Raw genomic sequence first — 12,946 nt, forward strand, 5'->3', positions numbered from 1 at the left:
TTAAATGTAGAATGTCTTCTAAAAATAAAAACGTCGTAAAGAAATTAAGTCATAAGCCGTAAAATCAGTGCAGCCTGGTTAATGTTCTATCTTAAAAGTTTATAATTCCATTGTGCTATTAAAAGTAAGGAATAATCTAGAAGAAAGCAACGACGCCCTCAAGATTATCACAGAGAAAAAAAAAGAAAAACGCAAACCGATTTATTTCCGCGCAGAATATTGCAAGAATTCAACGATCTCTACTACGTTATTTTCACCATCCGATTGCTCGGGTACGCCCGAACGTTCCGTTAAAAATTTTTTTCATACTTTAGAAAGTTCTATATTTTACACTCATTCTAGAATTAAATGCCCACCGTTTAAGATGTATAGATTTTATTCTTCCGTTATATGGAAACAATTTTAGAAAGGCTTTTTTCAATTCCGCAATTGAGAAATTGAGAAAGTGTGATCGAAGCTGACCATGAAGGAATCGTAAACCATCTAAACGTCGAAGTGGCAATGCCGACAATAATTCGTAACGAGTTACGAAGTCGCGGTCGTGTCGCATAGTCGTGCGCTTCGAGTTGGCATAATTGGTACATAAAGTCGAAGTGAAGCTGGTAGCCGCTCGAGTGAAACTCCCAGGAGACCCTCGAAAAAAATCGAAAAAGCTTCGTCCCGTTGGGCGGCAATCGCATTCGGTTATTACCTTGTATTTTTGTCGGTGCGTGCGTGTGTTTTTCACGGATGGCGTTTAAATTACTTTAAAGGAGGGCGCGGTGATAAAATCGCGAAAAATACGAGCGGGCGCGTACGCACCTTCGATAACAGTGACAGCGTTAATAAGCGTCGGGAAAAATATCGATGGCGAGATTATTAAACGTATGTCGTGGCCAATAAGCTGGGCTGATCCGCGATAACCGAACATTTTCGCGGAGCGATCATTTGTCGGAGAAATTATTTTATCTTTTATGAGATAACATGAAATTCTTAATTCTTCATCTCGCGTCAAGACAATCTGATTCTGACAAATAATTATTTTATCTAAATGTTGAAGAACTCGAATTACGGCGAAAATGTGATATTCGCTTTTCGCATTTGACACTGCCGTTTTACTAGCGACGATGGAAATCGAAATTCTACGTCTTTCAATTCCCGAGCTCGTTCAATCTTCTCCACAAAATCCATTCGCGATCCGAAAAACGCAATACGAGGGAAAAAGAAAAGAGAAACAGAGAGAGCGAAGGACGGGAGGTAAAGGAAAGACGAGGAGCTGTAAGATTGCACCCTCGTAAAGTAACTAAATGTCGAAGCGCTGCATAATTTCGGATGAGTTACAAAGCGAGCGGCCGTGTCGCAGTCCGATGCAATCGGCATATAAAGTAGAAATTAATATGGTGACGGGAGTCTCGGTAAGATTTCAAGAAAAATCGACTGCAAAAGAGGAACCGAATAAGGGAGACACATTATTATTGCCTCTCAAGCCGAATCATTTCTTAACCGGAGATGCACGCGTGCGGACTCGAGAGGGAGAAGAAACCTAAAGGAGAAACGCAATGATCTTCGCCGTATCTCTGTGGTAATTAGCGCCGCTATCGAGACATTTCAACGTGAAAGGATCTTGTGGAATGAAGACGTCACCTGAGATTATCGCACACATCGTGTAATCGTAACGAAAGATATAGCGAGTAATTCTGGAGTTGGTCCAAGCAGAAGACCGCTTCGCCAAGTAAATCTTATATATGTATATCAAAGCTTCGCGTAACTTTGATATGCAACGCAGCTCATGGAATTTCATTAAAACGGCGTTACTTCACGGGCGTATCTAAAGATCTCGGCGCTAAACATCGAAAGGGGAACGAGCAATGTATGTATAGGTAGTAAATTTAAATCACTCCTCGCATCTCCGCACATCAATGAGACTTCTATTTAATCCGTAAACAGCGGTTTGTGTCTCCTCGTATTTTAAAGCGACGGGGATAAATCGACGGCAATTTTTACAACGTTCTTATCGACGACGCGATCCGTATTTCAAACGCTGATAGTTCCCGGAAACTTTTTTCCTGAGCGGGAGAAGAGAATACTCGTCCTCGGATCGCCCATTCGTAAATCAGATTTCCGCCTCGCGCGATTCTGGCTCTTTTTTTTTTTCTCGAACGCTTCCATACCGAAAGGACCTCGTCCTTCCAACGATTATCATCTCTAACGACCCATTTCGTGTCACCGGCCCAGACAAATTGGTGTCTCTAAACAGACGCCGCCGTGAAGATTTCGTTCTGTTGGGCTTCCGCGAGAATCATGCATTTTAATGACTTACCGCAAAAAGCTTTACCGACACATCGAAAAAGAGAGCACCGTATGTGTTTTGTGAGCTCAATTCACTAGCCGGATATTCGAGAGCACTCAGTTCGATTAAGATAACAGATGTTTCCACTTTGGAAAACGCACGTTCCGCTGGCGGCAATCGACAATGGCGTGCGAAAGACAAAAGGATAATTATTGCGCGCATCGCTCGGGGAAAGCTGCCCGATCCTCCAATCGTGCGAGAAAATTGTTTTACCGAATCGACACAGCACTCCAATTGTACAATTTATCATTTATTTAAACCTTTGCATGTTAATTAATCGAAATAGAATAGAAATAAAATCATCCTGCATTTTAAATAACGTTGTATTATAATACAATACTTAATGAAACTTTTATAAAAGAAATTTTTATCTTTAAATTTTCATTCTGATTAATTTGCCGGTCCGTTATTTTTTTTTATGACGCTTTCGGGTGCGCTTGCCTTAAAGAAAATATTAAAGCGACCGATTAAATGGATATGCGTGTCTTTATCAGTGCGCATTAACAACTTTGTTTCTATAATACCATAAGGTAATAAAGTTTCAAGGCCAGAACTAACGTTCGGCGGTCCCTACGCGTTCACGCCCACGTGTTTCGTGGTCGCGATCACGCGTAGACAATGATCCCACATCCATTGAAAAAAGAAAAACCGAAAAAAGCGGCTGAGCGATCTCGCACGTAGCAAAACCCACGTGGGAGTATCCCTTTCCGAGGCGCGTAGGGAGGCTCGTATTACGTATATCCCTTTGTATGCGTATGTAAATCTATCGACAGCGGCGTAGAGGCGAGTGGCGACGGAAGAAAAATGAAAAGAAAGCACATACGTCACCGATTACGCGACAACGAAAGCCCGCGTTTTGATGCACGCGTATAGTTTCGACTTTCGTTTTTACTCGCTCGAATAATCCAATATTTACGGGAGCTCTCCGGAGATATTAGTTTCTTCAATTGTAACTCGCGCGCGCGCGCCAAGTATCCTCCTTATTAATGTAAAAAAATTAATTGGGCGCCAGGATTATTCGCGTAAAGGCAAACTCGTAAAAATCGCATCGTGATGTAAGTGTTACTTTACGGCGGGACGCGAGCGACGTTTTTTGCGGCCTTTAACGACGTTTACGAGCGCGTTAAAAAAATTCTATAAGTATGTTAATGAGGGCCGTAGTTACGCCGAAATAAAGCACTCACGCCAGGTGACTGCGAAAATATCAAAGACGTAAATGTAATGTATGCATGTAATTTCGTACATTCTCCTCGATAATGGCATTTACAAATATCATTATGCACCGGGTAACGACGTTTTTATTGTCAGATACAGCTTCGGCGCCACTGCGCGGAGAGAAAAATGCACGAGTATGCCGAGCTGTATCGCACACGCGTGTATATCCTGCATAAGAATCGAAAAGACACTCTACCCATGTCCACTAAAAATTTCGTAGTCGTATATCGTTGCAAATGATACTTTATTGGCCAAAACCTCTTTCTCGCGCAAATTTATGTCGTTTATTTTGGTGTGTTTTTTTTTACGCACCGCTTTTCTTTCCCGAAACGAAACTATTACGGTACTTGGTATTTTTTATTACAGCTAAGCGATAGGACTCCTGCGTATTAAAAAACACACGTAACGATTTCGTCCTTTAGCGCTCGCCGCGCTTTCATAGAAACGCATAAAATACGTGAAAGTATTCAGTCGCATCACTGTCGCGTTAACTGCCGTAATAACGTTTGTTTAGCGAACATTCTTTCTCCGCGTAAAAACACCGCGGAGATAGTAAAAAAAAATTTACATCCTCGTTTTACATGGTAATTAACTTTCAAACGTTAATTAATATTATGCGTTTAAAAGAAAGCTGAATAAATAGTACGGTAAATGCAACGTCTTCTAATTTAATTAAATAATTGACAATTATTTTTTTCTAAGAATAAATGCGTAAAAACGCGGGGAATAGTATTTAATCGAAAAAAAGCTCCATTCGGTACGTATTCAAAGTACACACGTTAGAGAGTTCTTTGTTACGGATGCTTATTCAGCTGAACATACATCGATCACAATGAGCAGATATTGATACCCCAAAGTCGATAACGTCAGCGGATTATTTTAATTCAAATTTATTGCTGCGACCTATAAAAAATTATAATAAAAATTACCCATAATCATTCTAATTTATGCGAATCAATAATTGTGGGACTTTTCCCGACCGCTCCATTCGCAATTTTACTGTCGCATTTTACGAGCAGCTGATGCGCGACAAATAAAGATATTCCGCGTGTAAACGTGTAAACGTGTAAAACTTATCAAATCGCTTATCAAATGTACTTTCAAGTAATTGTACATTTTCGAATATGGGCAGAGTAAACATTTTTATAAGGTCACCACTAAGCTTCAGTTTTATCGTTATATTTTTAGCTTTTTTTTTTTTTTTACTATTATAAATTTAATTCAATTCAAAGTTCATATAAAGTTTAAGCAATCCAAATTACATGACTTAATGTTACATGCGCAACGTGAAAATAAGGTAATTGTTTCGCTTTTAGTCGTTAATGATCTCGGGTTTGGCACCGGGAGTTGCGAGATCAAGCCTCCAGTGAATTTTCTCGGTAGAATTGGTTCTTGGATTGACATTGATCTCGTAGTGATCGAGATACCCCCCATCGTTCCGTTCCTCAATGGTACGCACGTATGGCTCGCCGTCATTGTTACGACCGGACATGATCATTTTTGTCAGACCATTCACGGTATTCGTAATTACTGTGTTACCGTTTGTTATTACACGCCCGTTTGATATTAAAACTCCTTGCGAATCTGTGAACAAATGTTTATTGCAGGTTAAATTGCCTTATCAATTTTTTTTTCTTATTTTATGTCGATTGTACGTCGCGCAATATTTGCGTAATAATTAATAATCAGTTAAACGAGACTATACGTTATGCGTCTTCGTGCAATAAAAGAGGTATAGTATTCTTTAAAAATTAATTTTCAACATTACGCAAAGGAAAACATTATCTTAAATTCTTTTATTCGTTCCTTTCTACTTTTTAATTCCGACATTTGTTTTAAGGCAATTAAATCTGAGGAGAATTTACATTTTATCTATAAAGCAATATTATTTTCAATAAACTATTTCGATTGATTTAAACAATGATAATAACGTGTCGACGTTAGCGTGCTATCATAATAGAATTTTATTCGATCTAGCAAGTGCAGCTTCATGACACATGCTCGATGACTAATTGCTTTTAAATTACAATATCAATTGCCAGCTTAATTCTGAGCGGGTATTAGGGCGATTGAATTTTTATCGTTATTAATCACCGATAACGCCATACGATTTGATACGCTCGCAGATGCAGTTACATGCTAATTGCGCGAATAAACGTTGCACGTAAAATTAAACGTAACGCATTAACGGGTCAATTGAATGGAAAAAGAATCACGGTCTTAGCGGAGAATGCGGCGTGTCTTGTTTCGTATCACGGCCGATAGTGAAAGGAACGTCGATTGCGCTTCAAATGAGATGCGATTTTCGTATTTCCGTCCTCCTATCTTTCGCAACGATAAAGAATATCACGAACGCGATGACCTCCTCCTCCTCTCTCTTTCTCTCTCTCTTTTACGTGCAACGAAAACTGCATTTCCCTCATTTTGAGATATCGATGCCCTGGCTTTCTCCAAACCGGAAAAATAACGGCAATCGACTTGAAGGTATTGACACAGATGGTTAAAATATATCGGGCAAAATTGTACAAAGTTATCTGTTTAATTTCGCGATACACTTTAACGCAGATAAATATTTTGCGATTTTTATTCGTTAAAGAAAACCAATCTAAAAAATGTTTCACTAAATTAAAAAAAAAAAACCTGGCTTGTTTTAGTCTCCTATCTTAAAAAGTAATACCACAAAATATTTCACAATCAATTACCTTTCGGTAGATTTTGAATCGTCTTATCAATATCCGCGAACACCGGCCGCAACGAGTTCTGTATTTGCGATTGTAAATTTGTCGTAAATTGATGTACTTGCTCCTCGATGTTGCGGCCGAGTTCGTCCCCCCAATCCGGAGCACTCGCGCCCAGACTGCAACATAAAAAATCACGGAGAGACTTGTCGAGAGGTTAATGACGAATTATACACATCGTTCGTTTGCTCGGACACGTATGCAATTATACATATGCGCAATTACAGCGAGCTACGCGCTCGCATCTATGCAAACGATGATTCATACGCGACGACCATGAATAAATGCGCATATGACGATATGACGGGAGTAAAAACTTATCGTTGACGCTGACCAGCCGACGTGGAAATTAATTTATTTCTTTCTCAAAAACAAAATTTAAACTAAGAAAAAAAAACATACTTGTGAATAATTTTCTCTTAACAAATCGTGCCCGCAGCTCGAGCTTACTTGACCGGTCCAGATTTAATTGACGAGATCCCCGTACTAAATTCAATTGCTAACCGCATTTACAGTTGACCATTTAATGTTCACCGTTCATATGAAAAATTAATAATAGACTGTCACGGACGATAAAAACTGACCTGGCCGATAACGCAACAATCAGCAGAATTTCATAGACTTTCCTGGTCATTTTGCCCGAAGGTCTTTGCTGGACGACAAGCAGGAAAGTGGCCCTTCCCTCGTTCCCTTTGTGAAAAGGCGCAGGCAAGATGCTTTGAGTTAAATCACGTACACCAGCGATACCGCACAAATGCCTTATTTTGCGTGCACCGGCGATCAACGAGCGGCAATATTGCTTCTAGCGCAGCTATAACCTTCTGTCGCGCTCCGCCGTTTCTCTGCACTTATATACACAGACAGACATTCTCTGGTAACGATATTATCGAAGCTACTACACCGCGGCCGTGCGCAAAGAATGCCCGAGCTATTTCAATATCGTGTAATTTGCGTTATAAACGGTACTTTGTGTGCGATTAAAATGGAACTTACGCGAATTTAAGCGATGCTCGCGACGCGACGACAATAACAAAAAGCCATATAGGCAATAATTCGCTAATTTCCTCGCCGAATTGTCACACATCTCGCGTCTGGAAAACAGTTGCGTAGATTCTTTGCCTGCGATGTTAAGAATCGTTGCCCCTAATTTTGTTACCTCTCAAAACGCGGTTGCAACTTATTCTAATAAGAAGAAACCGCGAGCGTTTTCCCCACGTACAATTAACAATTCTTAGCTCGCGCGCATGATTAATTACCGCAATTAGCGTCTTGTAAACGTATCACAGCGGCGACTATTTATCAACGCTCGCATTCGGTCACTCGCAGCAGAATCCGCATTGAGAGAATTTTTTAATTGCCCCGTCGTGTTTTTTCATCGGCAATTTTATTGCAATTGTTGCTCGACTGAGGACGCAAGGGCAGTACACGAGTCCGAATATATGTATAAAATATTAAATGCGAATAAGAGATCAGTCCTGCGGGTCTGAATCCGTAATCATCGAAGTTATACCGGTTCCAATCTTTCGCTCGCCTGGTAAATCGTTACGTGTTTTTTTCTTTTTCTTTTCTTTAATCGTGTCGCAGCCTCGCTGCACTCTAATCGTCCCTAAACGTCGTAGATCGCACGCGGTAACGAGATGCGCGCCGTGAAGCCGATTAAGATTGAGAGTAAGAGGATCTGACGAAGCGGTCGTAAGAAAAAAACACAGGCGATTTATTTCGGGCGAGCGTCAGCTTCTTTTCGCTCGCCGCGGTTAGGCACGTGCGTTTATTTCTTTCTTTTTCCTTATTTTATTTTTTCCCCCCCTCCCTTTCTTAACCGTAAAATTGCAGTTTACCATTCGGTAATTCACTCCAGACTTTAAGCAATCTGACCGATAATCGAGCCTCATCTAATTCGACGTGTTTACCGCAATTACATTGTTTGCACGTTTATTCGTGATTAAACTCGCGGCAATTGTAATAGCGTTATAAGTGGCGATTATTCGATAAACCGGCGCGATAATGTCGCACGGTGAAAATGACCCACAAAAGTGTGCGGGAAGGTGGGATAAATCCCGCAGGCATAAATCATGATTAATGACGTAAGAGATAATATTGTGCGACGTGCATTAATGATATTGAGGAAATACCGTCGTCGATTCATTGAATTTACACAAAACTCCAAAAACTATCTTCGGTATTCATTTTTTTATCTAATAATTTCGGCTATGATTCAAGTCATGCCAAATGATACAAAGCTTCTCTACATGAAAACGTAGCAGGCGTTAGCTTTAGCTTTCTAACGCTGGCTTTGCGTTGCGGTAGAGTGGGGGTACAACGCCAGCTTTGCTTAGCTGCGTGAAATCGCACCTTAATGCATTCTTTCAGGGTGTTTTTTGCGCGGACGCTTATTACGCCCTTTTATCGCGCGCACGCAATGCCTTAGGACGATGACTCGTAGCATCGCGGTCCGATCGATCCGCAGCGGCACGAAATTCGTCCTCGCTCTCGACCGACGTGCAAAACAAATTTCTAAGAAAATTACTCGCAATGACGGGGACTCTAATCACCCGCTTATCCATCATTATCGATATTTTTATCTCGCGGTCTCGTTATCGCTACCCGCGACTAGTTTACAATCGTTACATCACCAACGCGTGAGCATTCCTTCTGCGTTCATTACGCATTACTCGAGGAAACCTATTTTTACAATTTTAATTGATATTTAATTGGCATTAAATTGAATTAACTGATTTAAAAAAAAAATTATATACAAAGTAATGATATGATAATATTTATATGCGTCGTATAGAAACTTTTATCTTTCTGTTCTTTCCATAAAGTCTCAGAGTGAAATTTGTCGCGTTTTCGAAATTTCGTCGAGCTGCCGAGACTCAGACGGACCTTTGTTCGGGGATTTCGAGCCGGCGCCTCAACTGATTCGATTTCACGTTCGGACTACTTTCGCCGGGGTACTGAAAACGTTGTTACATCGGCTTCCTTTTTTCACGATCTTCGTCCTTGCGGACACGGCCTTCCCTGTAATTATTTCCCCTCTTCTTCCCTCGATGTTTCTCTCTTTTTTTTTTCTTTTTTTTTTCTTTTTTTTTCTTGTTCCTCGACACGGGCATTCGAACAGACGCTGTCCGTATCTCGCGGAGGCTAATAGATTCGAGGATACGCCGTGCCGCGCCGCGATTTCTTAGTGGATATTAATCTTCATTACGGGGCTGTCTCCGACGCGCGCGGTATTCCTGAATTGGCCGCGAGATTAATCTAATCAATTTGCAGTGCAGCTTAGCTATTACCTTCAATCATATTTGACTGCACCGTTGTGTGTACGTTAACGTAACGTTGCTCTGACTGCGCTCGATCACTCCGGCTCGACGGAATGCAAAAATGAGTGACGCGCGCTTATCGAGGCGGTATCCCGGCCGGCGCTATCGCCACTCGCGATCTTTCCGTTTTCCGATTTTCCGCATCGCCACGTCGCTTCGCCCGTACACGCGCGCGGCGAGAATCATTGAACCGGGAATCATTGCCGGAATTAGCGGAGAGCCGGACGTCGGGGAATCTCAGTGAAATCATCGGCGTCGAGATCGCGAGGTGAAATCGCGGCTGTTGTCAAAAGTCATCGGCAAAGTTTATCTATACATCGGAACCCCATTGGTAGCGTGATTTCATCTACGAGCTCGTCGACGTTCGTTACTTGCCCGTGTCAAGACGCAACGCGGTCTATCGATAAGAGGCCGTAAGGTCACTTCTCGCGGCGAAAGATGCTTAATACGGAAGGCGCAATAATAACCGCTGGCTTTCAAGACGTATACCACCGCCGCGGCGTGAAAGGGAACTCGCGGAAATAATCGCGCCCGCAACGTGCTCCATTTCGCGCGTTAATTGTCTATCTGGCCCCGCTTTAATCGTGGCACCTTATGAGATTCGCATATATTAAGCCAGAGTAATTAAATAAAAGATATTAACTCTTAATTACTCGGTAAAATACACGCTACGACCATCCGTCACGTGTACTATTGTCCGTCATTAAAACGTTTCTGCGAAATATTTCACTGCCGTACAAGTACAAGATTTAATTATTTATTTCAACAATATCGTTTGCAATTAAGATAGCCGGTAGTTTTATGATAACGCTGTGGAAAATCAAAAGGGCTTCTCACGACTATTACTGCTCGCGAATCGCAAGCGCGATCAACGCGAGCGTCGACCCGCATTCTCTGAACGACACTCGATGAGATATTTAAACCGGTGCTTTGTTCCCCGTGCCCTGCATCTAAAAAGAATCTCACCGCGCTAATGAGCGCGTTGTAAATCGAGACCATCCGATCTTTTATTCTTAACCGGAACGCTATTTTCCGAGAAGCAATCTCCCTCAAAGCTCTCTTTCTCAAACGCGGAGAAATCCGATTACAAAGGAATTACGAACGACTCGCGAGATGATGCGCCAGAACGGTTCTCCAATTGATCGCTGGTCCAAGCGCCAATCAATGCGTATTACCACGAAACGTTAATATAATATAGAACCACAATGAAACGATCTGCAACCAGCGTTAACGCCCTTATTTGGCTGAGTATGGTTATTAATTCAGTGACGCAAATCAATTCAAGCGTCATTCTATCATTTTTTATCGTCTGATTGCAAAGAAAAAAAATTCTATACATACTTAAACTCAATCATAATTTTATAATGCTTCTAACAATAAATACTCGAGACGAATAAATTTATAATTTATAATTAGAAATCTCAATCGTTGCGAGTATCATAAAATTACGGGTCTAGAAACGACTATATCTTCCTCTCATCGCGTCGCGAACCGCGGCCAGCTGGTCACGATTAATGCGGAATAAGCCTCAGATTGAACGCGTCCGCCGCGGGAATTATGACGCCTCCTGCGAAGAGACTGCGCGGACAAGATGATTGTCGGGAGTTTCCTTTAGATTCGAATAATCACGCGAGGTAGCACCTAATTGATTCGTCGCGGAACGAAAATCCCGCGGGACGTGATTGCAATTTACGCCTCGGGAGAAAGTGGACCGATAGAGTCGCGCGCGCTTTTCATCCTCGCGGGATTTCAGCCGGGGAAGTCGCATGTGTGCCCGCGTTTCTCTTTCGGATTAAAGTCGTCGTTAAAGCGCGCTTTTCCTTGCCTGTGTCGACTAGGTCGAGCGCTTTCATCAAGATAATGCTGCACCTTCCACGTACGGCGGAACCTCGAAAAGATCGAGAGAGAGAGAGAGACAGAGAAAAAAATATATTTCGGATATTTTCTTTAAAACCTAGTAGGGATTCTTATTTCATCCAGCTTGCGGCGAACGCTTTTAGCCGTGCAAATGTATCTGCAAGTCACACGGGGTGTTCGCGCGGGTTCGAAAAGTCCTGGGAGCTCGAGCTTCCGAGCAGCGAAATAAAGCCATAAAACCCGGAGAAAAATAACGTAACCACCATCTGGGTACTTGACACCGGGGGTTTATACGCGCGTTACTTTCGATGGAAGTGGCTTGTACACTCGGGCCGGATCGACGGCAAGGGCGGTCTTGGGAAGAGCAGGATGTAGGAGGATGTTGTTGTTGACCCACGGGGCAGGAACAGGTTTCGAATTCGGATTATGCCGGGCCGAAAAACCGCTCCTCCGTACGGCACGGACGTTCCTCTTACGATCGTTTCCCCGTACAGGCTGCGTCGAGGTGTGCGTGCATCGACCCCCCACGCAATTCTGTAGTAAAAGCGTTCTCCTCCGGCTCCGATTCTCCTTCTTCGTCCTTGAAAGCCTCCTCTCCCGTCGCCGCCTTCCTACGAGGTAACTCATGCGAGAGTGACCGTACGTCGGAGTGCCTCCGCGCGGAGAGAGAGAGCCTCTCCCGATAATATATATTCACCTTCGACTTCGCCGGAGCGGGAGCAGGTAGCGGGGAACCTAGATCGTAAACGTAATCATCTTGTTCTCGAAATAAGACGCATAAGGGCAGAATCCCGGGAGAAGAAGAGGGGGGCGAGAAAGGGCTCGAAGAGAAAGAAGAACGTCTTCTATTTCGCTCGCTCTTTCGATCGGGTCCAGTTCGAACCAACTCGAGTTCGCGGAGGGTTATCGTCCTTGAGGCAAGCCTTGGGACGGGACGTACTCCGTCACGGATGACAGGTCCCTTATCCCGCAGTTGCTTATCTCGCTCCTGTTTACCGACGACAAGGAGATAGCAGCGGGTAGGGTTCGACCGATTACTCTAAGCGCGGAATTCTGCGAGGAAACGATTTTCCGCGTAACGGATGTATTGTAGAAATAAGAGCAACGATGGTACATTTTTATTTTTTTAGACGCTTTCTTTTACGATATTTTGGGAGCACTCCTGCGATCCCCCGGTGTGTATCTTTTGCACTCCCTCGCTCAAAAGTTACAGCATCAAGGGAAAGTTACTTTTCTTTTTTTTTTTTTTTTCGCATGTAACTGTATTTTATATCCCATTATTTCATCGTTTTTTTTTTAATCCCTTTTGTATTTAACAATTTATTATAATTAAAAATTAAAATTAATAACTACAATTAATATTTCTTTTAATTTCTTCTTTATATTTTTAATATATATTATTCTCCCAAGGACTCTTTACGTTGCAGCTGTATCACGTATGAAATTTGTGTCGAGTGGCTCTCGCGTTTAATTACTCGGTATTTGTC

General features: G+C 42.3%; 2 protein-coding genes across 4 annotated transcripts in view; both read right to left on the reverse strand.

Moving 5' to 3' along the window:
• Positions 1-12,946, reverse strand: part of LOC139106599 (venom protease) — a 51,302-nt gene that overhangs the window by 10,376 nt on the left and 27,980 nt on the right. The window lies entirely within an intron of this gene.
• Positions 3,547-7,126, reverse strand: LOC139113583 (uncharacterized). The gene is made up of 3 exons (XM_070674819.1): positions 6,867-7,126; positions 6,247-6,401; positions 3,547-5,128 (listed from the first exon to the last, which is right to left on the reverse strand). Exons 1-3 carry the CDS (start codon positions 6,914-6,916, stop codon positions 4,857-4,859), a joined length of 477 nt encoding a protein of 158 aa, XP_070530920.1. The 5' UTR covers positions 6,917-7,126; the 3' UTR covers positions 3,547-4,856.

Source organism: Cardiocondyla obscurior, linkage group LG01 (genome assembly GCF_019399895.1).
Source record: "Cardiocondyla obscurior isolate alpha-2009 linkage group LG01, Cobs3.1, whole genome shotgun sequence".
NCBI lineage: Eukaryota > Metazoa > Arthropoda > Insecta > Hymenoptera > Formicidae > Cardiocondyla > Cardiocondyla obscurior.

Coding starts and splice junctions, on each gene's coding strand:
- LOC139113583 (XM_070674819.1), bottom strand. CDS start 6,916: ATGACCAGGAAAGTCTATGAAATTCTGCTGATTGTTGCGTTATCGGCC. Junction 6,402..6,866: donor ATTGTTGCGTTATCGGCCAG/GTCAGTTTTTAT, acceptor TTTATGTTGCAG/TCTGGGCGCGAGTGCTCCGG. Junction 5,129..6,246: donor GATTCAAAATCTACCGAAAG/GTAATTGATTGT, acceptor ATTTGTTCACAG/ATTCGCAAGGAGTTTTAATA.